The sequence below is a fragment of the Dermacentor andersoni genome, chromosome 11 (genome assembly GCF_023375885.2).
Source record: "Dermacentor andersoni chromosome 11, qqDerAnde1_hic_scaffold, whole genome shotgun sequence".
Taxonomy (NCBI): Eukaryota; Metazoa; Arthropoda; class Arachnida; order Ixodida; family Ixodidae; genus Dermacentor; species Dermacentor andersoni.
In genome coordinates this window covers 93,639,394-93,663,512 of record NC_092824.1, presented here as the reverse complement: position 1 = coordinate 93,663,512, position 24,119 = coordinate 93,639,394, and the positions used below count along the sequence as shown (strand labels likewise).

The window sequence follows — 24,119 nt, the reverse complement described above, 5'->3', positions numbered from 1 at the left end:
TGCAATAAACAACTCGTATCACTTAGAACAAGCGACTGCTCCGCTGCCTAAAGTTTCAAAATCGGCAAGAAAAGAGCGCGAAGAGAGACCGTTGCATATGGCGCCACCTTCGCTGCTGGCGCTGCGCTTGGCTAAAGCATTCCAATCTTGTCGTGCTTACACATTTTCATTTTAAAACAACTTTAATGCACAGTTATGTTTATGAACATAACACATTTTTTACTCGCTCTTTATATTCATCTTAAATTGTGCGCCCCCTTTCGCGGGCTGCAAGTATGCTGTCAATGTAGCGCCAGATTTGAACCGGCGAAGGTGCGCGCTACACAGAACGTGTGCACGATATCTACGAAGAATCGGTTTCCGCGCGCTCCATTTTTAGTGCTGATTACGCTACAAAGTGTTTCACATGCCCTATCAACGCAACTATACCCTCATCTTTTCCGAAAAATGCCAGAAGCTTCCCGCTTACAAAATAGTCGTGCGGCGTCCGAAATTTCGGTTATTTTAGTGCTAGCCGCTAGCTGTAGGTAGCTGTAGGCTGCAGGGAAGCTCGGATATTCGCACAAGTCTGAAAAATCAGTTGGCAACTGTAGTTTACATTTTTGTTAGCCGACATATATATTTTGAGGCACCCATAAACAAAATTTGCTCCGCTCTAAATGATACCAAGTTGGATAACACATTTTTCGATTTCCTTATAGCAGTAGAATATCCCATTCAAATAAAGTATGGCCAACCAAGTTTTATATTTATCTCGTTACATTGAAGTTCGACTAGTGTCAACAGCGAATCAAATCAAATTGATTTCGAATAATAAGTATTTTTTTACCATTAATATGAGGCAATGTTTCATCGACTTAGTTGCTACATGATCAAAATTGGCTTTATACTGTTTATTATGAAGCACACTTCATCGAAAGTTTGAATGGAGCATTTTAAACAAATAAGCAAGATTCTTAGAAGCATGCATGATTGTGAATCAGCAGAATCAAGGTTTAAAAAAAGGCAGTCTTGTCAGCTAGTTAGCATCGCCATACCTTCAAAAAGAGAACGGAAATGTATGTTGCCTGAAGTGACGGTTGAGCGAAAAAAGCACATTTTCTTCACTAAGGGTTTCTGCAGATGGTAGCACTATAATATCAAATAATGTTGCAATCAAGCGTATTCAGATGTAATCCCATGAGCACACACAGTTGTAGCATGGATAATTAGTAGCAAATATGTCCAAGTGAAATCCAGGTGCAAACAATTGTGGTTTAGCTGGAAAAGTCTGGCTATGAGTGATGCAGCACATTGAAACTTCTGTTTGCTATCTCCACTGTAGCAAGGTGAAATATACTTCATTTTTGCTTCAGCTTCAGATTCGATCATGCATAGCTGGCACTGTGAAGTATAAAAAAAATATTCATACCTGTGAATAGTGACTATCTGATTCGAAGACTGAATCGAAAAGGACAATATTAATTTCATTACTCAAAAGTGCCAAATATTCACACACCCGTGCCCTTTTCCTTTAAAAAATGTTTGCTGCTTTTGACTAACGCAAACTGTGTTGGTGATGACATAATTATCTAAGGTGTCACCGAGGAACAGCTTCTTAATACACGTCTGAAATGTTGAGACAATAGGAGACACCATCAATCCGCAACAAGTGGTGTGACATGACACTGCATCAATTGCTGCCCGCACAAGAGCGCAGACCACAGCCGATCACCTGACGTGCACACACATAATCCAGTTGTGCCATTCCTCAGTCCTAGCTCCATGTAACGTCGCACACATTGCCGCGAGCTCCAGCAAATCTGACAGCCAATGTATGCAACTAGGGAAGCAAAGATGGCAGGCAAGCATGTGGTGCTGCTGCCACAAAGAAAACCTTAGTATTGCACAAAAATCACGAGAGGCAACTCTGGAGCTAGTGTCTACAGGAGTTGCAAGCGTGGTAGTTCAGCCAGCATACTAATGATGGTTAGTACATGGATGTACCTGAACTTTGTCTTTCTCGCTTCAAACGACCTTGTGACTGCAAACCGATAATTTTCAGCTAAATAGTGTGTCATATTAACAATTTGCAATGATTTTGCATGTATGCAGAAACATTACATTGCTGTGCTTCTACAACGGTTGCTTAGAAATTTAGAAATATCACCAGCCTATTTTTATGTCCGCTGCAGGATGAAGGCCTCTCTCCCAGCAATTGCCAGTCTTGCGCCAGCTGAGTCCACCTTATGCTCGCCAATGTCCAAATTCCATCACGCCACCCAATTTTCTGCCATCCCCGACTGAGCTTCCCCTTGATTCTGTAACTCTAATAGACCACCAGTTACCTGCCCTACACGTTACGTGGCCTGCTCAGCTCTATTTTTTCCCCTTAATGTCAACTGGCATATCGTCTAGCCCCGCTCGCTCTCACAGTCTGTTTTCCTGTCTCTGAACGTTGCAACGCCAGGGACCTTCAATACTTTCTAGTTGCTCATGAAACTTCTGCGTAACGCTTTGGGAGAACTCCATATAGCAACTGCAGTGGTTGCACCGCACCTGAAGTAGAAGGTGGACCAGAGCAGATGCCGAACGGATGCCACACACGTTCTGTGCATACGCTTGCTATTGCGCAATGGTCGACAGCCTGTAGCGGAGTGTGAATATTGTCGATGCAACTTGCCAATTGCTGCCCTGTTTCTGTACAGCGTTCAGAAACTTAAACACGAACAATTTAAACACGAGCACCAGCAAGCCATCTGGCACAGCAATTGCAATAATATCCAGTCTTTAGACAAAGCTATAGCTTTATCTGACAACCATGTATGCCAAGTATATAACCTAAGGTCCCCCCAAAAATTGTTGCCCTACGATTCCGCTCATTCGAAGACGGCGAAGCGGGCTATAGCCACCGAGTGTATCAAGAAGGCCTTAAAAAAAGTCATGCACACATAAAATACCGGAAAGCTTTGACGAACCGATTGTAAGGCTAGAAGGTGGTTTCCCGCAATCAGTCATTTTAGCAGTAGCAGAGGCAGTGCTTAAGAAGATAAAAACGGAAAACAATATCAATGAAATTGCAAGAAAACACAAAGATAAAGAACGTAAAGTTGTGCCTTATGTTCGCAAGACTTCCCATAATTTAAGAAAGGTTGTGGAACAATATGGAGTTGAAGTAGCATTTCCGGCTCCTGGCAAGCTCGCTGGATTACGCTCGCGCATAGTAAGGAGCATGAATAGGTCCCAAGGGTGTGGAATAAAGCACACCAAATCCTACATAGATTGCAGTGTTAGGGTAGTCTATCAGATTCCTCTATCATGTGACAAAGTCTGCGTAGGCCCAACAGGAAGGTGCGTGAATGTACGTTTGCGCGAGCATGAATTGTCAATTAGGAATAAAGAGAGTGGGCACCTTCTTATCCACTGCTTGGCATGCCCGTGTAAGCCGATCCTGAAAGAAGTGTATCATATAAGTGGCGTACCATATAAGAAAGAAGGGAGACTGTTTCAGTGACAGCTCAGTTCATCTGTACTGCATAACAATGAGATGAGGTTTATTGATGAATGTAGTCAGGTTTTGTGTTGCTTGAACAAAGTTATTTTGGTGATTTTGTTTCTTCCGTGCACGTGCAGTGGTGCATTTCTAGGATGTACTTATATGTGGTCATTGTGGAATAAAGATTAGTTGCGAGTCTGCGCTTGTCCTTGTGTGCTCTTCTGCGGTCTTTGATTCGCGCAGTTATAAAACAGTTAGCCACCTAGCACAGCAGACTGTTCTACTTACGCCAGTGCCTCTGCCCCTTCGGTCCCTCTATGAAACTTTCAGGGAAGTTTCATGACCAGGTGAAAAGCACTGAAGAACCCTGGTTACGCCTAACACTTTTTTAAGGGTCTTTGCTAACCTGCAAGGTTCCGCCCCTTGTTAAAATTAAAAAATTATATTCTGGAGTATTAAGTGCCATAACCATGACCATCGCAATGTGGCCACTGAGGCTGCAATCGAACCTTCCGCACCTTACGTTAGTACTGGTACTAACATAGAAAGATAAAACATCATAAATAATACCACAAGGTCTGAAGCCACAAGCATGGAGACTGCACATATCCATGGGCTGCATTTCGTTTCCATGATAGCACAGCAGTGACACAGTCGTCCCTGCTTATTTCTGTAGGAAACTGAATGACACCAATTTATATGCAAGGACAGTAATTCACTGTAAAGAAATAGCGCCACAACTTGCAGAAGTACTTAATGTAGGGTTTAATGAACTACCTAGACGTCACGCTCAGAAAAACATGGTTCACGGAAAAATGAGAACGAGAAAGCCAGTAACACAGACAAAATTAGTGAATTTCTGATGTTGCTTTGCTTTCTCATTCAGCTCCTGCTATGAATGAAAAATGGAAAGCAGGACAACAAAACACATACAACACAACCTTTGCCAGGTACAAAGTGAACGTCATTTGCAAAGGCGCTTATTTATTATAATTTTTTTTTTACTGTCACACACAAGCAAAGGCACACACGGGTGACAAAAAACAAAGTTGGGAAATGCATCACAGTCACACCTTAAAAACTAAATGTTAAGAACACCCAAAATGCTACAAATATTAAGGTGATTAAATGAATGTGAACACTAACACATTTTCCCTCGCTTCAACAAAAGCTAAACGACATATCTGAAAACAGTTCCTCAGTCTCTGCACCATGCTACACCCTTACAATAAACTTTACCTAGATGACAAGATGTTAAAATAACCGAAAATGTGATATAGCAGCAGTGCGAATCCTTTATGACATCAATATGCAAGAGAGCTTGTCCTCTTGTGTTACGGCCAACGTAGCCAACACGCACACTCAAAAAAAAAAGAAAAGAATTGTCACTGCAAGAGCCACATCGAGTGCAAGTTGACATAGCCCGACTTGATGTAGGCAAGGGGTCATCAACCAAGTTTAACTTGAGCATTTGTTCTACACCTTGGGCTACACCAGGTCACCTACTGTTGACATCCATAATAATTGTCTACTGGATTTCATGCCAAATTTAAGCTGCTATAAGTGCACGAATACTAATGGGATGTCTGTTCCTAAAAGAAGAAAGAAAGGACGTTCCTGTACAAATGATCTATGTCCGTAACGGAAAACAATCCTCTTGCACTGAGGGACTGAGGTAGTGATGCCCGACACACATATAGCAGTACCAAACTCACCTTCTCAAGGTCTTCATCTACCACATGAGAATCCTTGCCTCATTTATTATAAGTGCAAACAATAAAACCAAAAATGTACACTTCATTCACGCTTAAACAATAACGGCAGTAAATTGAAGGCCAGACAACTTCATTTGCTGTCTTCGAGTTGAAATGTTGCAAGTGGACCAGGTAACTAACCAATGCTCTCGCCAAACTGCTAGTAACACGCAATTGTAGCTGCGTTATAATAATACCAACGGTAATCACAACGTTAAAGTCACAAAACTGGGTTGACCAAGCGCAACCTCTGTTCTGTTCCTGAGGAATTGTGGCTGGTCAGAGGGAGTCTACCAGCTGGCCACACTGCCAATCCACACAAGCTGCCCTTACTTGCAATTACAATTAAATATAAATGAACCCTTGTATCACCGCCTTTGGGGCACAGTTCCTTGGCTTGAACTCTGAAGGCTGAAGCTGACTTTGGCGAGTTTGGCTAGGTTGTGCTGGGCTGTTCCGACGGCGTGCGGGGTGCGGACCAGCTGTTGCTGCTGTCCAGCCTGCTCCACAGGCGCACCGGCTCAGTCTGGCCGATATAAGGCAACACTGCAGAGAGGCACCAGCACATTCATGTTCTCAATGCACACAACGTACAAGAAAGTGCATGCAATTGGAAACGTTTTCCTGGTGGTATCTGCTATGGGGCGCTGTTATAGAAACAAACACGACGGCAGGAAACACACACGATCAAGTGCAAATTCATTGCACATACTTACATGCCACACATTTTTCGTAATTTTACTTTATGCTGCCACACTGTCCACATCGGTGATGAGTACTCGCAGCTGATCCGCGGGGTAACTACCTTTAAAGACTCTCTGACTTGGGAACCACTGGCCAAATGCAGTTAAAATACAACTTGACTTGTTTCACCGCAGGGAACATCAAAAGGTTGGCACCAATAGAAATTTGCACCTCTCATCACCATAGTTTATATCAAACCACGATTATCCCACATCTAAGGGCCACAACACCAAACATTTCTTTAGTTTAAATTATTCGATGCATGTTAAACTGTATGCATCCAACAAGAAAACCGGCCAAGTGTCATATTGTGCACATTATTCTGATATTGTGCCCAGTGTCCAAGGCGCTGTACACTCCATCAGCAAAGTTATGCGAAGACTACAACGAAGACAAGGAAACAGTGCTGACGGTAGCGGGTACAGAGAAATAAGAAGACCGGAAATAGCAAAAGAACAAATCGGCCAAAAGCCAAGTTATATGCGAGCAATGAGGCAAAGGAAACAGAAGTGCTGGGAGAAGCTTGCACAGCGGCACACAAAGCGAGCAGTGCCAGTCTGCAAGAGCTCATCAGGTTCTGGTCCCGAAGCCCAGCCTGATGACACCACCTGCCTGGCGATTCCTCTACAAGAAAATGGTCCGCTACACTTGGACCGTGACAAGTTGCAGCCCTGCGCCTTCTGTTGGTTTTCTGGGGTCGGACTGAGCCAGGTCTACCATGCCGTCCACTTCTCATCTGTCCATGTCTCGTCCACCCATGCCACGCTCATCCCTGCCGTCATCACGAAGCAGGATCTACTGACTCGCTGCCGGTACATTGATGTTCACAGAGTGAACGCTTGTATGAACTTTACCACTAGGACTTTAGTTTATCCATTGTGCAGTACTATGCAAGTGTGAGTACTCAAATGTAATTTCTGCTCATCTAATGCAGTTAGTTTTCACTTATCTTTGTGTAAATATAGTCAGTCAAAAATGCAAACAGGTTTTGCCTCAGTTGCCATGATTTCACAAACCTTTGCTCACACTGTGCTATGGGCACATCAGGTACTACACCAAACTTCTATTTGAATATGTCTTTATATTGCAGTTGAACCGTACAGCAGTGTGGCAACACTGACAGGTGACAAAATGGAGTGTGTTCTGCGTGGACCACGTGCATGGCACACGCAAGGTTTTGTTTTTGCATTTGTCTCTGTGGTCAGCCTGAGATAGTTACTGCAGGTGTCCTCAGGTTTGTATTATTTTATGGTACGACCGAAAGAATTGCAAGCACAATGCAATGGTGATGCCCTAGCTGCACCGCTGTGTGCCAGAGAGTGCGAAGGAGCAAGGAGAGCCTGGCATGACCAGCATATGGCATCGGAATGTTTCGGAGCAGACAACAGCAGTGGTCCTGCACTTCTGGACGTAGGAATTTCTGGCACATTACATCACCTGTTGTTTTTGCAATAAGTATTGTTTCCCCAGGGAGTTACTGGATGACCCTCGAGTAATGATAACCGAAGCGAATACTAAGCTACGTGGGGACACAGGTAGCTGCAGAACAAGCATCATAAACGTTGTGCTGCCAAAGGAGTTTGTTGGCTGTCTGAACTGTGAGTTGATGTGTGAGGTTGTATTTCTATTCTTGTTACGTTGTTTTACACGTTATCACCGTTTGAATAAATATTTTGTTCCTGTTATTTTGCGTCCCTGAAACCCATGGCCCAGCAGTAGGATCACTGTAACAAGCCATGCTAAAATGACAATCACTGTTGGTGGGAGGGGGGCTTGTAGACAGCAATTTCAAATTGATGGTTTGGGTTAAAATGTGCGCTGAAAGCCCAGTTTTTTTCTGTGTTTAATCATACTGTCCACTCTAATATCAGTTACAATGACAAACTGAAAATAGTAGAACAACTGTTTCACTAAGGTCCAGGAACTAGAAGAATCTTGAAATAGGCTAGTTGGCTCATCATGAACTAAAGTTTGCAGTGCAAAAAAAGACAGACTGAAGGAACACACATGAAAGCAGGTAAGGATAAAATGGTTCCAGCAGGTGAAAGAACAGCAGCACAAGTAAAAGGAAGGAGACGGCACAATGGTGGACTTACAACTAAGCTACTAAGTTTTTAGTGTGTAAACAATCCTACGGCTTACTGCTGCGCATGCGTAGAAAAAATACATTTAAAAAGAACGAAAAAACAAGAGAACTGAAAACTTGAACAGCAATGAACATGTGCTTGGTGTCATATCTTTAGTGTTTGGTTTAAATATTAAAACTACACGAGTAACTTGGACAGACGGATTACATGCAAGTCTCTGCCTAATTTTCTGATCTCGAAAGCTTTGCATAGCTCCCTTTCCAATATACTTTGCTCGCTACCTACGATCGGCAGATTCGAAAATTCAGGGCTGCAGCCAAACCTCTAGCAATGTAGAAGCAGGTTTCCTCCTGTACCTACTGAAAGCAGATTCCGGTGCTCACGCAGCCGCTCATCGATACAGTAACCTGTATGGCCAACATAGCACCGGCAGCATGATAGCAGAATCATTTAAACCGGTGCCTTTCCTGAAAGCAGTGGCATGTTTTTTTACCACAGCCACTGTGTGCTTCTTTATTTTTTTCTGAAATGCGTTGACAAAATCTGGCTAGTTTGCACAACGTGGAGAGCACCAGTGTTATGCCATTCCCTGAGGCCATGCACTCTAGGTTGCGAGCTTTTTCTTATTCTCCTGGTTCCGCATAATAAGCGGCAAATAATTGCAGACACTAACAAAGTAAGAAATATTCACAGCGCTAACCAAGGTAAAATGTATTCAATTAAAAGACGGTTCGGCTCCCCCTCAATAGCCTTGACCACAATGACAGCAAACGGCGAAGCACACACTCATCTCTAAGCGCGTGTTATCGCGTCCTGCAGGCATTGTGCATATACGAGAGGAAGACTGCTGGTATTTCTGTTATTGAATGAATTCCTTGGAATGGAATTTCACCAGACCCTTGATTTCACTAACAAAGCCTTCAATTCTATTTGGGCTGCCCTAACAGAAAAATTTGAAATACTACCAACCATGATTCTCGCAGTGGCTGAACGACCAGTGACACCAGGCTTTCTTCTAGTAACCACAACGCAAAATTGTGCCCAGACCAACTCCCCCCCCCCCCCCCCCCCCTCCCCCCAAGTCCTGCTCTTAAGCTCTGTGCAGAATCAAACGAGAACTCACCTCCGCTTGGTGACCGCTGCGGATGGTCATGCGACCTGAGAGCAGCTGTCATGATATTTGGAGGCGGAGATGCTACAGCAGCGCCCAGGGGGCGCTCGGCAGGGGTGCGCTGATAGTAGAACACATAGTAGAAACCTCCGGCCGCTGCCGCAACGACAAAGAGTATGTTTTGCAGCCAGTTGCTCCATGCACTCTCGTGCCCTGTTTTGAAGAAAGAAGTTGCAGCCATTATTTAGAGTCATTACTCATGTTACATTTGACTGATCGCTTTCTGGTGCTCTACGGCACTCTTAGTGTGATCTACATTAGGCTTGTTAAAATTGGGCACTCAGAATACATTTGACTCGTTTATTGAAAACACCCGTCTCCAGCTTAGAGCATTCTAATGGCGTTCCCACATTCGAGCGCGGAGTGCTATTATGATCCAACAGAATCTCAATCAGGTGACCACTCAGATTGCTTGGAAGCAGCTGAACGCTTGTCTCGGGAAGGCTTTCTCTGGTTCCAATCTCAAGAAAGCTCGGCATCGCAGCAGACCAAGTTGAGGTGCGGTACGAACTAGTCGAAGGTACCATTTGTTCATGCACAGAACATGGTCGACGCAGAGGTCAATGTTTTCATAGGGCCTTGTAGGGCCTAACGCCCCTCAGACATGTTTCAGTCTAACAGGTTAACTACTACTGCCAACCTACATTCCTCCCACACTCTTCCCCTCAGCTTCTGGCATAGGAATAACTTTCATCGTTCCAGTTCCTGGTTCTTAGCAGAAGTGAAATCACTGCCTTCTGCCACAGTAGGCAACAGTGATATTACTTTCGCTTTCACTGCTTTCAGAGTGAAAGCTAAAATTGAGAAACTGGAAATCCCAGAAGCAAAGCTATCGGAGGCAGAACTACCACAAGAGGAAATGGTGTGAGCAACCAATCAGGTAACAGCGGTACACATCAAAGGTTAGCACTACTTAGAAAAAGTGGCAGAGGCGCATGTGTGTGGAGTGGCTATAGTAGGGCCCTGTGGCCCTGCTCATAACAAGCTTTACCAATTGGCTTCTCTAGCCTAATGGGCAGTGTCCAAGACAAACATGATATTTCACTATTATTGTTTCTGGCACCTACTATCATATCAATGCTAAGATGACATCAATGATTTTTCAGAGCTTTTTTGGGTATTCATCCAGCTGCGCCCTCAATTCAGCAGAACAAACTCCGCCTTTTCTTTTATGCATTTCAGCACATTCACAGCATGTTCCACTTGTATGAGGACAAGCAGCGACATTGCAGCACATAAAGAAGCATGGCATTTAGAGATTAGGAGGCACTGCACTGTTGCAACAGCAGATTGCTGCAGTGTCAGAGGCCATGCAAAAACTGGGGCATTGCAGAAGCTTCTTGAAGTTGGCACCGGCACAGCTCATAATAATGGTTGGTTTGTCATTGGTTCCAAGACTCTTGAGTTAGCCATCACAGATCAGAGGAGCGAGAAGTACTGAGTGGACGCCAGATAAAATTTCACTTTGCCTAAACTGATTATGAGCAGTACATACAGTCGAATCCACTTTTAAAGACACCGGTTTTAACAATACAGCAGATATTAACAATGAACAGCCAATGCACCATCAACTTTTGTATGTGTTCTATGGTAAGACACACCAATTACTACAATGCTCCTGTGCTGCATTATTGGTTATACCAATTAAATCTGGCTACTGGGCATTTGCGCCGAAAGAAAAAGAAATGTAAAATCATTAGGAGAGAAAAAAACACTCCACACAGTGACAAAGGCACGCCATGCAGAGTGCCCGGCACAAGCACGAGCGTGGTGCAGTGGCTTGCAGTTTTTTATTCTAGATTTTGTGTTACTTTTCAGCACAGACCCCCAGCAGCCAGATTTAATTGTTACAGCCAATGATGTGGCATGGGTACATTCAAATAAGCGGTTTATTTTACTGCAGAATACAAACAAATGCATATGATGCAGAGACCAGAGAACAAGTCTGAATTTTCTAATTCTCTGAATCAACGAGAGTTGAACAAGAATTTACTGTAGTAGAGCTCACGAATCAGCCATTTGACTCAATGACAAAGTGCAAATAGAGAAATAAAATAACAAGAAGAAGCTTGCTACCTAAGCTGTACTTCTCCAAAGGCACACGCAACCTCTGCCCTGTGCTTGGACTTTCCAATGCCAGCCACGAAGTGTGCGAGGGTGCCCGTAGTGTCACCTTCCAGTGGCTAGTTTCACCAATCTGCTCAGGTGGCTTGTGGGGGGCTATCTGAACGCCGTCTGGTCGCCGAATCTGCATAAAGTGTTCGAGGGTGAAAGATTTCGTATGACAACTTGAACTTTGTCATCCATCACCACAGCCATGGTCAGACTGGTTCTGGAACTGCCAGGTTCTGACCAACAAGTTCTGAAATCATGAGGGCCACAGCAAGTTTGAGTGAGACACACATTCCTAAAATCGTAGTGCATGCCCAAACTCGTAAACTTTAAGGAAAATTCGGTAGATGTAGTGATGTGTCGCGTGGCTCGAGGATGCACTGAGTATCATGCAGTTACTCGGAACACAACAAAAGCTGCAACCCATGCACTGCAGTTGCCTTTTATTGCAATAGCAATTATATGGACACTCCAGGCGCATTTCTGCCGTCACTTTGAGGTTCTGTATGAAGTGCAAGGACGATAAAATTGTCACTGCGCGTCGTATGCTGTATATGCGAGTGGAAGCGTGCGAGGATGAGCTAGCGATCACGGCTCAATCTCGCGCATGCAAAGGAGGGAAGCGGGAAGGAAGCACACAGTCTTCCATCGTGCGAGGCTCTGAGGGGAGGGAAGGGAGCGGGGGCACATTCTACTTCAGGCGGCCCGGGCAGGCGCACGTGCACGCCCGAGTCTCTGTATCTTGAACGCCGTCTGCAACAGGGGCAAAGTCCACCGCATGCTGTTTTTGCGGCTTAGTTCGTGCTGATGCGAGACGCAGCACAAAGTTCAACTCGCTCGCTGCTGCCAAGTTTCCTTGCTCCAGCGTTTTTGACAGCAAGTTTCCACGGTCATCGAGTGAGATGTGTTCATGTTTGCTTGTGCGCATGTGACGCGCCATGCTTGCTATTCTAGTTAGTATGCCTATGTTTACAAGTTTATACAGCTGATAAAATTACTTTCCTTACTTTTTATAGCTGTCCCCCAATTTGCTATCCCAATCAATGCTTCACCATTCGGGCGAAAGTGCGACTTTTTTCTTTTCTGCTGTCGTCAAGGGGCAGCAGTTTCGCAGTGTTGCCAACATCATTCTTGCTTCTGCGTATGCGGCTGGAGTGTGCTAGCATAACATGTGGTAGGTACAGGAATCATGTTCTTGAGTATACCTGCACCATGGAGGCCACGCTAGGACCGGCCAGGTAGACCAGTTGAACTAGGCTTCCAACGGCTTCCACGCGAACGAGCTGGATAGGCGCTACCAGTGACAGGGGGACCGGCTCCGACTCTCCTCCTTTGGCTGGCAGACTGACACCCACCAGCAGACGGAGCTCGAGCTCAGCTGGTTCTGCGACACTCCGCACCCGGCACCAGTGACCACCTGTAAACCAGGAGACCAGTCGACACAATGCTATGGAGGACGCTGGTTGTTGCACGTCGATTTCAATGAGATTAGTACTCTTTGGAAATTTCGCGCACTTTCCAGTATTATGTCCCTCTCTAACCTCTTTCACACCAACTTGGGGCATTTGATATGTCCCACTGGGTATGTACCCGGACAGACAGTTTTGGAATAAACAGCTTACACCGGGTATGTGTAACTGGGCCATTAAGTATGCGCATGAATAGACAACTTGTGACATTGGGTATATGCAACTGGGCGTGTGACACTAGGTATGCGAACATTCTTGGCCAACCCTCCAGAGTAGGCACGTGCCAGTGGGCAGACAAGCAGAACAAGAGACAAGAAGCAAGGAAGTGGGCAACAAAATGTTGAAAAGGTCAGCCCCACAGAAGTTAAAAAGTCAGACCGAATAGTCCAGCATGTCTGAATTTTTGGAGACCGAAAAATCAGTCGGCGACTGTAGTTTGATTTCTGGTTTACGGCACCATCATGGCCAAATAATGTCTAAACAGCATCCACCAAGCTCAGGTGAAAATCAAATTCAAGAATTCTTCGGCACGTGGTGAAACTCAAATTCAAAAAATTAAATTTCGATAATCAAGGATTTTTGAGAGGTTTCAAGGGACTGCTACACGACACCCGGACGTCTGTCTGCTCATTGACACCTGGTGGGCAGTGTCTAGAACTCTCACGTGAGCTCTCGTGACACATACCTTCATGAGAAAGGTTGATTGAAGAAACATGCAGAAGGACCTTCCCCTCCCTCTCCCCTCCAAGAAAGGGAACACTCACCATAGGCCAAGCTGAAGCCTGCCGACACTTCCAGCAGGTCCGGCGTAGCATCTGTGCCGTTCTTATGGCGCACCCAGCAGGTGAAGGGTGAATCATAATCTTCCTCCTCCTCCAAAGTGAGCACCGTTGTGCAAGGTTCACCTGAGTTCATAGAACATGGTCAGCTTCACTAAATGAGGTCAAGGCGATATGAAAGCAAGAGCACAAAATACTGTCTTGAGAGTAAATTTTTTTATTTCTCCAATGTAGCACAAAGCTACAAGAAAAATCTATATGGGCCTTTTAAAGAAAGCTTCACAGCTTAAAGGAAAATAAATCCTAGTCCGAAGAATGAATTGTGGGTAACAATGTTCCCTTTCATGAAACTTACAAATTTCTGAAAAACTTATTCGTAAAAATACTGTATTGGCCCCTTATTTGCAACGTAATTTTTCGCACGTAGTATTAAAACGTTGCTTCATGATGCTCAGATGAAGAGTGACAAATGCCATGTCAATTTTCTCCTGTGCTGGTATGCTGCATGCCACATACCACTTATAGCTGTGAACAACTGGGAATAGGTTTCCCTGTTTACGCACAGGACAGACAGCCCCAGGCAGTATTCTCACCCACTTCCAGAGATACTTCAATTTCGCATGACATTAACACCCAGTGTGGCACCTCATTGCAGTAATGGACATCTTGTAAAAAAAAATATTGAATAACTGCAACGTGAAAATGATACTCCCAAGAGAGATAATATGAGAATAAGAGCCCCTACGTTTTCCTAACTTGAGGTTCAGACACTGTTAAAGGGGGCTATGGGTCTTAAAACAAAAACAAAAAATTGAGCAAAAAAAAGTCAGTTTCTGGGAACTACTTGTTTCAGCATCCATAATGCCTAATCTACACCGTATCACAACGATTTGCCCAAAAATGCAAACTAAATGTCACAAAAGGTTATTTTGTCATCACGGAGAAGCGAAAAAGGAGCCCAAAGTCGGGCAAAAACACCTGAGTTCACAGAGCTCTCGCTCAGCTTTCCTGCCACAGAGCGCCACCATATAGGTATCGTTCAAAAGGTCAAAATTCCACTTTTCAGTTTTTCGCATCCTCGCTGACGATGGCAGCATGGAAAAAGCACAAACGTAAAACAATCAGACGCCCGTCTGATGAAGCTTGCGATGGCCTCTCAGTGTGGCAGCACACTGAGAGGCTCCTTCCAACTGGCTAATGCTATGGCTGAAGTACAGATACAAACATCAACGTGTTAGCTTGCAGTCCTTGAACATCAAGGAACATATACTACCTGCTTACTTTTAGCTATCGTGTTGCAGTACATCTTTTTGCAAGTCGCATCCCAAATTACTAACACAAGAATTGTAACTACTCTTTTTTATTGACTACACAAAAAATGTAATTGCGTATTTGTAATCAGCGTACACGATCGGATGTGTTCTGAAAGTCTGATATGTCTAGAGCGAATAACAAGAATGTTTGTTCTGTATGCCATGTCCCCTCATATTTATTGCTGTTTGTTTTTTGTACTTATGTCAAAACACAAATTTTTGGCTCCATCTAATATTCAGGCCTCGATACCTCAACACCAAAAACAGATAAAGCTTTTTTTTTTTTTCCAGAACAAAGCCAATGTATACGCTATGAAGAATCGCGAGCAAAACTTTTTTGTTTTTTTCATTTTGGAAATTACTTATTTTGATATATTTCTGGCCACTTGGTTGCCACATCTTGTGGTCTTATATTCAAAGTGCTTGCTATACTTGATTGCTTACTTTTTATTCTATCTAACCATGCCTTACAAACCATTTTTTAGTGCCATTTATTTTCCATTGTGGCCTTAAACAATGGAAGTGAAATGTTAATTATGTTAGGAACTAATTGACCAAAAGAAAAAGTAATTACATACTTGAAATCAGCGCAAATATCTTAAGACTACAAAGTTTCATTAACATTGATAAAAAAAAATTATGAACATTGTTTCAATAGCCCTTAAGGCACATTCCATAGACCTGAGCATTGATCTTTAAACATAGTGCATTGATATACTGAATAATAGTTGCACGAAAAAGACCAAGTTAGTCTATAAGATAACCAACAGCAAGTGTTACAGTAAACTCTCAGTTGTACGAACGTCGGTTTATCGAATATTGCAGAATAACAAACTTTTTAAAAGTCCCCGGCAGTTTTCTTATAGATTCTATGCAAAAATGTTTCACTTAAACGAATTTCGGAACAGTCAATATTTCAGTTTAACGAACTCGCTCAGAGGACCAAGGCTTATTTTTAACGAAGTTTTGCGCTCTGCACTGCAGGCGCAACCGATGCTCGCCCTCATAAAACCACCGCTCCAGCCAACGTTGCTCCAGCGGCAATGTAACGTCGCTGGCACTACAGCGCCCCTGGGGCAAAGCGGCGGCACGGAAAACGAACGGCAACGAGGCACGGCCTCCGGGACTGCCCGCACAAAATGAGCATGCATGTAATCTCGGAGGCCAGGAACAAAGTAACATCGCCGGCGCTTACACCGCCGCCAGAGCAAAGCGGCGATCTGTCACAGCACAAACCACGTGGTGTGTGCTTTTTCCGACCGGCTAGTCGTGGCATGGTCGTCGTCTTTTTCTTTCCAGTCTCGTCAGGTCCGCGTGTGCACACAAAGGCAGCATTATAACTGTTATGAACCTTGTACTTGTTGATATGCACAAATTCCATTTCACGCATTTCTAACGCTATGGATGCCATGTCTTTTGCTCCATGAATTGCACTTCAAACTTTTGACTCTGTATGCCATGTCTTATGTTGGTCTAGTGAATATTCAGTTCAGTGAACTTTCAGTTAAGTGAACTATTTCCTTCGGTCCCTTGAAGTTCACTCAAATGAGAGTTCACTGTACTAGCTTAAGAATAATTTCTGCAAGAGTTGCCAGTGCCAAGTCTAACCTGTTCTCTTGTGCTTCAGCAAAAGTAACTTGCTCCACCTGATTGGTTTGCACTAGCCTAGATGTGACCAACTTTTGAACAGATGACACACAGGATCCTCAGAAGTCACCTGCTTTCTTTTGTCTACTGCTGGCTCAAAATGAAGTTGAGCATTGTGGTCCATTTTCCAAACACCGTAAAATGATCTGTGCCTATGCTGGACAGCTGAAATGTCTGCTTGTAGCTTACTATGCCGACTTGTGTACAAGGAAACTTCACACTGAAATAAACAAATGTCTGCTGGCTATGGAAGACATCTACAAATACACTAGTTATATAGACGGTGAAAAATCTTGGTCACTATTTCCATAGACAATGCCTATGAATAGCACGCTCTCAATGTACCGAAGCTGATGTAACAGTCATAGTGGTACATTACTGAATGGCAGTATAGTTCCAACAGAAGGTTAAAACAATGCAGCACTGCACAGAATAGACAAGGAGGTGCTAACATTGGTTCTAGATAGCAAAATTAGAAGCCAACCATGAACGCTGGAGGTGCGCCCATTGAAGTGTACAAACAGCAAGCGCTCCTGGCCAGTTGGAAGAAGCAGGGGCATGCCCTCCTGCTTCAGAAGGCTGGGGACCTCCAGGTGCACTCTAGTGGGTGGCTGCGCCTCCAAAGCGCGCCGAAGCTGGCCCTGGGGCGAACCCGTCCACAGGGCCAAGCCACGTCCACCAGGCAGCACCATGTGAGCCAACGCACAGCCGGGCGCAGCCGATGTGATCCGCAGGGGACCATGCTCGGCGACCCAGTGGCCGGCAGCAAATGGCGCCTGCAGCCAAAAGCGCTCGCCAACGAGCAGCGACGCCAGGTCGTCCTTGGCCACAGACGACAGGGGCAGCAGAACCTCGGCATCGCTACTGCCACTGACTGACCAGTGCACCAGCGTCCAGCCAGCACCACGCACACGCAGCTTCCAGCGACTACTGTCGCCATCCTGCTCCTCCACTGACACAAGGTCACTCCTGCATGCACAAAATGACATTCAGTGAACAAGGGTGGTAGTCTGGGCAAATTGTTTTCTCGTGTTCTTTAGGCAATGGTACCGCAAGGTACAGCCACGTGCGACGTGAGCTGCAACTCGCATCAAAACTCATATCACATTCAAAACATGCTATGTGTGTGTCACCCATCTTTTTGTAATATGGTGCCTACAGTCAATGACCAATTTTTTGGAGCCACCCCATAATTTGGACGCCTTTGCGGCACCATAAAGCCCATAAGGCCAGTGTATAAGGACATCTGAAATTTTGGAATGCTGAAACCCATCGCTGCCCAATTTTCCTGGATTTTTGCTGTGACTACAGGTTCGAAAGAGCATTAATTGAAGTCACCACTGCGGTCATTTTGATTATCTTGCAGCGTTGAATCAGCGCTCTCCCGTGCCAATTGGCTAGCAGCCGTAGCCATCACGGCAATGCTGGGCTTAGCTGCTTTCACATTCAGTACCAAGATTCCTGCAGTTCAGTGCCGTGTTTTTCATTGAAAGAATTCACCTCTGTCAGCAAGGGCGCCGATTCCATCTTGGACATCCTCGGCAATGGCTTTGAAGCGCAGAAAGTACGGTAAGGGTCAAACACCACATATTTCCAGTACCCAAAAGTCAGGTTCGCAGCAACAGAGCAGTGTTATGCAGTGGAGAATATGCACTGTTTTGTGGTGAAGCGTACCAAGAATAGAAAGGGGCCACTGTCAGGGTACGCAGTATGTATTCTTTAAAGAGACACTCAAGGCAACCACTAAGGAGCTAAAGCTATAGATTAATGCTCAAGAACATCTAAGACATCAATGTTATCGCGGGCAACGCTTTCGTAGTCAAGAAATTGAGGTAAGTGCAGGACAGGCTTTGAGACTCGCCAAGGACATTCAATTACTAGCTCGGTGACGTAGACACTCCTCATTATAATTTTGTCACTAGTAATCAACCACTTGTAATAAGAAGATTATTGCATGGCATTATAAGAGGAATCAAATGCTACTTGTCCAGCCCTATTTAATTTTTAGAAAAAGGAACTCATTGATGTAATTCTTGAGAATGACGCGAGTGGTCAAAAGGTTTCGTTTTTGCTCGGCTCTACGCCACCTGCATTTTCGCGTTTCAGTAGTTTCGTTATCGCATAGTGCTGCACTAGTTTTGCTGACTCGCAAAACTCAACTAGCTGCAAGTAGCAGAGAATTCCACGTCCATGTGATGTAAAGGGATGCCTAAACGGTTCACGCCGCTTGACTTAAAGCCGCTATGGCGAATCCAACTGTCTTGGCTTGGTTTTTCCATAGCCGTGCTTTTGCGTTTTGTTAAAAAAAAAAAAAAAATACAGCGCCTTCTGTTGAGCGCTGTGATTGTGTATGCAACATCACCACTCCCTGCTCAGGGGCGGGTTATTTGAATTGTGCTAAAGGTGTGCGGTTCACAGAGTCAAAGGCGCTCGTACAGGCCAGACGTTCCTTTCCCCCAGTGTAAGGTAGCCAACCGGACTCTTCAGATGGAATTTCCTCTTGAACTAAGTCTTTTCTTGTTATGAAACACATGCTGTGAGGATCCTGAAATGGAATTTTAAACGGGGCCCGAACCACCCCTAAGGCTTGGTGAAATAACATAGCCCGTGGGTAGCACATGCTTCTGTGAACATCCCGGCCAAGTTTTGCAATTGTGTGCCACAGGTGAAGCTCACATGCGGAGCACGAAGTCACCACACTCTCAAACACTCTCTCTTCAACAGAAGCCTATTCCTCAACACTTTGTTTCGTAATAAAGCAGACTCCCATACACGGCTGCTATCGGTAGCTGCGGTCTGCTACGTAGAGCAGATACCATGGATGCCGTGGGGTGCTGCCACGAGTACACTGGCTAAGCGCACTGCAGCTCACTGAGGACAACGACATTTGGCTTAATTAAGTTTAGCGCATCACAGGCACCAAAATCGTAAGTCGTGGCATCTACGTTAACATCCAAAGTAAAATGTGAGCCACGGTGTCGAAGGCGGAGTGTTGTGGGTACACCCCACTTTGCTGTAGCTTTCGCAGTACGAGGCATTGAAGAAGGAGCAGAGGCACCGCGAAGGGCGTGTTTGATTACCAACAGCTCCGCTTCTGCTAAACGCATTGAATTACTTTTGCAGTAAAGTATTTCTGAAATAGCCTATTTTCACTTTAAATGCCTTTCTCCACTTCGACAAGAAATTGTACAGGGTCCCTTTAACAGTCCACATTGACTTAATATTTGCATTTATTGTTTCTTTAATTATGCATGCGTGCAGCAGTCTCATTCTGTGACAGCACAAGCACCGATACACCTAATAAATGCACTGGCAGGCCTTCAGAGCTGTTTCGAACATGCCTGTGGCGATTTGAACCCCTGAGAGCAGTAACAGGCTTGCATTTAACAGGCTTGCATTAATTTTTTCAGACTGCCCCATCTTTTTTGACAGTTTTGGGGCATATTTGGGGCCAATACAGTTGTTCAAAAAATCGAACTGTATTTGTGTTTAGTTATCTATACTATTTTCTTATTGTAAAGTGCATAGGTATAAAAACTAGGCTGTTACGTGCAATTCTAACTTACTGCAATTCCTTTAGCTAATGATGAAGACGAGAAGGAATTGAAGTGAAAAAGTTTTGTTCTGCTATTGCAACTCAGATCACTTCATTACAGAAGCCACTCACCGGGAGCTGTGGGCCTCCATGGTGAGGTTGGTCGCGTGAAAGCGCTGGCCGAGGCTGTTGTAAAGCAGTACCTCCACCACAAGCTCCAGACCAACGGGCAAAGACAGGGGCGCATCGACGGCACTCCAAGGCTCACCGCCAACTGGCCGCACCAGAGCGTACGCCACAGTGTCCACCTGCAATTTGAGGATGCCCGTGTGTACTGTCCACGGCATATTCTCAATGAGTGAACATTTGACGTTTCTGCCCTTGCGGGACACGGTAGCCAACCTGATTTTTCCCTCTTGCTTTCATGACGGGCACTTGTTGACACCACGACACTTGTACAGTATGGCAGCTATCTGTACATGGATTTGTCTAAGCTTCCTTTGCCTGGCTTCAAACGACTTTCTTGACTTGTCAATGCAAAATAGTGTGCTGAATGAAGACAGGATTTAAAACTCGCCCTGAAACGTAATTCAAGCCAAGCGCCAAGTGTGTCTGACCAACCTGGACCAGGTAGATGCGCCGCTGGGACTTCCGTCGGACCGAGAGCAGGGCGGAGCCAGGGGCCAGCAGGGCATGCAGCACTGGGGGTTGTCGTTCCAATCGCACAGCCATGCCATTGGGCTCTAAGGATGGCTCCCTGCAAGCCAATGTGCATAGGCATTTGACTTGCTATCCACATACACAAGTTGCAAATCATCGAGCCAAATGGATCACAAATTTAGCCCCCGCCATTGACTCAAAAAACAAGTTATCAGACAGTGAAGTAGGTTATAAGCTCAACTGCTACGTTTTTATTTTAGCAGATGTTCTACAACTACAGCAAAGCCAGTCTCGCCAAAAACATTGTGGTCTTACCAGGCATGACTGCAACGTCCCATAACCACAGCAGAAAGTGAAATCTGTACTGCCGTCAATTTTAACTCTTTCATTACAGCTAGAAACGTGCGTATTTGCGGTGCTTTTATGTATTAACACCTTATCTTAAGACGCAGTAGTCGCAACTTATACTGAGATGCATAAAATTCTACCCTGATCACTGATGTTTTGGATTGATGTGTAGGAGTAATAATCAGAGGTGTGCGAATACCAAATAGCAGATTTCAAATCTAATACTGAATCAAGAGAAAAAAATGCGGAAGATCAAATTGAATACCAAAAAATTTTTAACAAATATTAATGCTTATAAATTCTGGGCAAAAAATACGGTGCTGCAGATGCTCGGGAGTCTCCTAGCATTGCATAACAAAAATGTAACATGCTATCAATAACATAGGCACAGTCAAAGCTTGATATAACGAACCTCGATTTAACGAAATTTCAAGAGTCCTCCTGCATGAAAAGTGAGCGGCAAAACCGAAGGCAAGGCACGTATTCCAGAACACGGTAGGCAGGAAACACTGCTGCGCCATTTGTCACGTTGGTAAACAACTCGGAGAAACATGAGAGCTGACGATTTCTTCTGTGCAAGAGGCATGGGGAGCTAGTGAACGTGCGGTAACGTGATCACGTTACCGCACGTTCACGGAATGCGCCTGTCTGCCTTCTCCTCCTCGCGCACGTCCGTGCGCTGGCCACGAGCTGTATCGATCTTAGAGGTAATCTCCCCGCAGCAAACCAACATGAATGGTGGCTTCACGCAGATCTAGTGTTGGCTGTCGTGTAATGTCAAGTTTCCGAGACACAGTACAAAGCACTCACTTGAGTTGAGGTATGACTGCGAGTTCATGGTCATCGAGTGAGATCTGTTAATGTTGAGGGCAGTGCAATGAAAACAATTACAATAATAGCGCTACAATTCAAACATAACGAGACTGGCACAAATCAGTTTTGCTGTCCGACAACTTTAACCCTTTGAGGGTCAATGACGTAAATATACGGCGCCACCTGTACGTTTAAAAAGCGTGCCGATTCCCTAGTAGGTATCTATTTTTCTGTCCTGTGCTGCCACTATGTGGGAACACAGGGAATTCTTTTTGCACGCCTCCCTCTCTGTTTTCGTTGCATGGTTTGTTTTAGAGCTAGTTTGCTCCCGCGCATCTATATACAACCGCCTGCACATTGGCGCGCGGGCGGCGGCTCGGGTGTTGTTCCGCGGGTGGTTTTGGCTTCTTGCGCTTGCAAAACTGATGGCTATCTTGTTGCTATTCGCTCAAAGGGCAACCACCTGTCTCTCGCTCGTTTAGTGCCCACAGGGATGCGCATAGGAAGGATGCTGCTGTGCATGTGTTTCCGTTGCTCTCTCTATTTTTTTTTTTTTGACACTCGCGAAAACTAATTGCCTCTGGTTGGTGATAAGATAAAGATTAGCGGAAGTTTGTCACATGTTTTGCTTTTTTGACGGGCACACAACCGTACAGTTTTCCTGAATGCGTGCACCTACGCAGTTTGATTACACTATGGATGTACATATTATAGTGTAAGAGCAGGAACATTTAAGTCTTGCGAAATATTTTCTTGTGCACATTTTCAAAGCCTTGAACTATGTGTACAACAATGCATCAAATTTTTAGCTCTTATAACTTTATTTCCTTTTTATTGTTGTTATTCATGAATGAAGAGTACATATATACCAATGCGAAATATTTTTTTCTCACTTTACGGTCACCCTAGAAAAATTGCGGTAAATTTTTTTCGAAATGAGTCCCTCAGAAGAATGGAAATCTGCAATAAAAGAAATCGACCCTTGGCGGACGCATATGGCGAAAAAAATCGACCCTCAAAACGTTAGAAGTTCTGGGCTTTTACGTACTGAAATCATGAACTGATTACGAGCCACAACGTAGTTGGGCTGGATGTCACATTAATTTTAGCCGCCCGGAGTTGTTTAACGTGCACCCAATGTATGGTACATGAGCGTTTTTGCTTTCCATTCACTTTTGAACATGGTGGTTGGGGGACTGAATTCCTTACCTTGTTATGAGCAGTACAACATGATAGCCACAATAGTAAGTAAACATGATGGCATCTACCATTGACTCCATGAAAATTAGTCAAAGTGTCCTGATCAAAATTGATCTAATATCATTCCCCTTACCCAGACACTTCGAGGGCCAGCTGAGCTCCAGGACCCAAAACCAGAGACTCTGGCTGGGCCAGAGCTGGCGCTAGAAGTTTCGCACGTGGGACCACCTGCAGAAAGGGGAGGCCCATCAATTAATTACTTGAGGACCTCGAACAACTGAGTAGGCACTGCAAAAGAAGCATCCCGTATTTATGTATCGGTGTGTTACCAGTGTATCACTAGCCTACGGTCTGAAGACCTGGAGCAAATAAGTAGAGATTGTAAAAAGGGCATCACTAAGCTCAACACCACCATGACAGTGACAATGAACTAACAGATTTCACCAGTGGTATAACAAGAAATTTGACCTTTGCTTACATGGCACACGTGGCTTATTCCCCTCCCCCAATGAGGTTGCGAAAGAGTGAGCTACTTGTGTATAAAAACGCTTCTGAGGAAATACTATACCCATGTATAGTTGAAACACCCCCTGAAGAGCTTAAATGCAACGCTAAACCTCTGTCGCTGCCAGTGGATTGGCCTTCGGGCAAAATTGCCAAATTTCGTTGCAGGAAACTACGAGAAGAACACCCCAACCGGATTCTAGGCTCAGCTTGCAGACATACCTCAAGGGGCAAAACTGCAGCGGTGCGGTTTCGCCACTGAAGGCGCAGCTCCAGGTGCCCTGGCAGAAGGGCGCGTACGTGGGCCACACACAATCTATCGGGAGGTGCATCTTTTGTCAGGGGTGCCACCAGGGACACCAGGCCGTGCTCCGAAGCCACCCAGCGCATGGAGCGAGTCAGCTCGGCCGACAAGCACACCACCTCGGGACCCAGGCCACCCAAGGCCTCCACGTGCACAGCCACCTGCAGGAACAACGGCCTTGATTTCGGCATACTTTTCAGTTGC

General features: G+C 44.9%; 1 protein-coding gene across 1 annotated transcript in view; it reads right to left on the bottom strand.

Moving 5' to 3' along the window:
- Positions 1-4,439: 4,439 nt before the first annotated feature.
- Positions 4,440-24,119, bottom strand: part of LOC126539055 (nuclear pore membrane glycoprotein 210-like) — a 64,751-nt gene continuing 45,071 nt past the window's right edge. Inside the window, exons 23-32 of the mRNA XM_050185767.3 lie at positions 23,834-24,076; positions 23,241-23,335; positions 20,708-20,843; positions 20,219-20,394; positions 17,036-17,520; positions 13,577-13,717; positions 12,549-12,760; positions 11,308-11,479; positions 9,184-9,384; positions 4,440-5,775 (exon numbers count right to left, since the gene is read on the bottom strand). Of these exons, the coding sequence (XP_050041724.2) occupies positions 5,666-5,775; positions 9,184-9,384; positions 11,308-11,479; positions 12,549-12,760; positions 13,577-13,717; positions 17,036-17,520; positions 20,219-20,394; positions 20,708-20,843; positions 23,241-23,335; positions 23,834-24,076 (1,971 nt within the window). The 3' untranslated portion in view covers positions 4,440-5,665. The remainder of the gene's footprint in view (positions 5,776-9,183; positions 9,385-11,307; positions 11,480-12,548; positions 12,761-13,576; positions 13,718-17,035; positions 17,521-20,218; positions 20,395-20,707; positions 20,844-23,240; positions 23,336-23,833; positions 24,077-24,119) is intronic.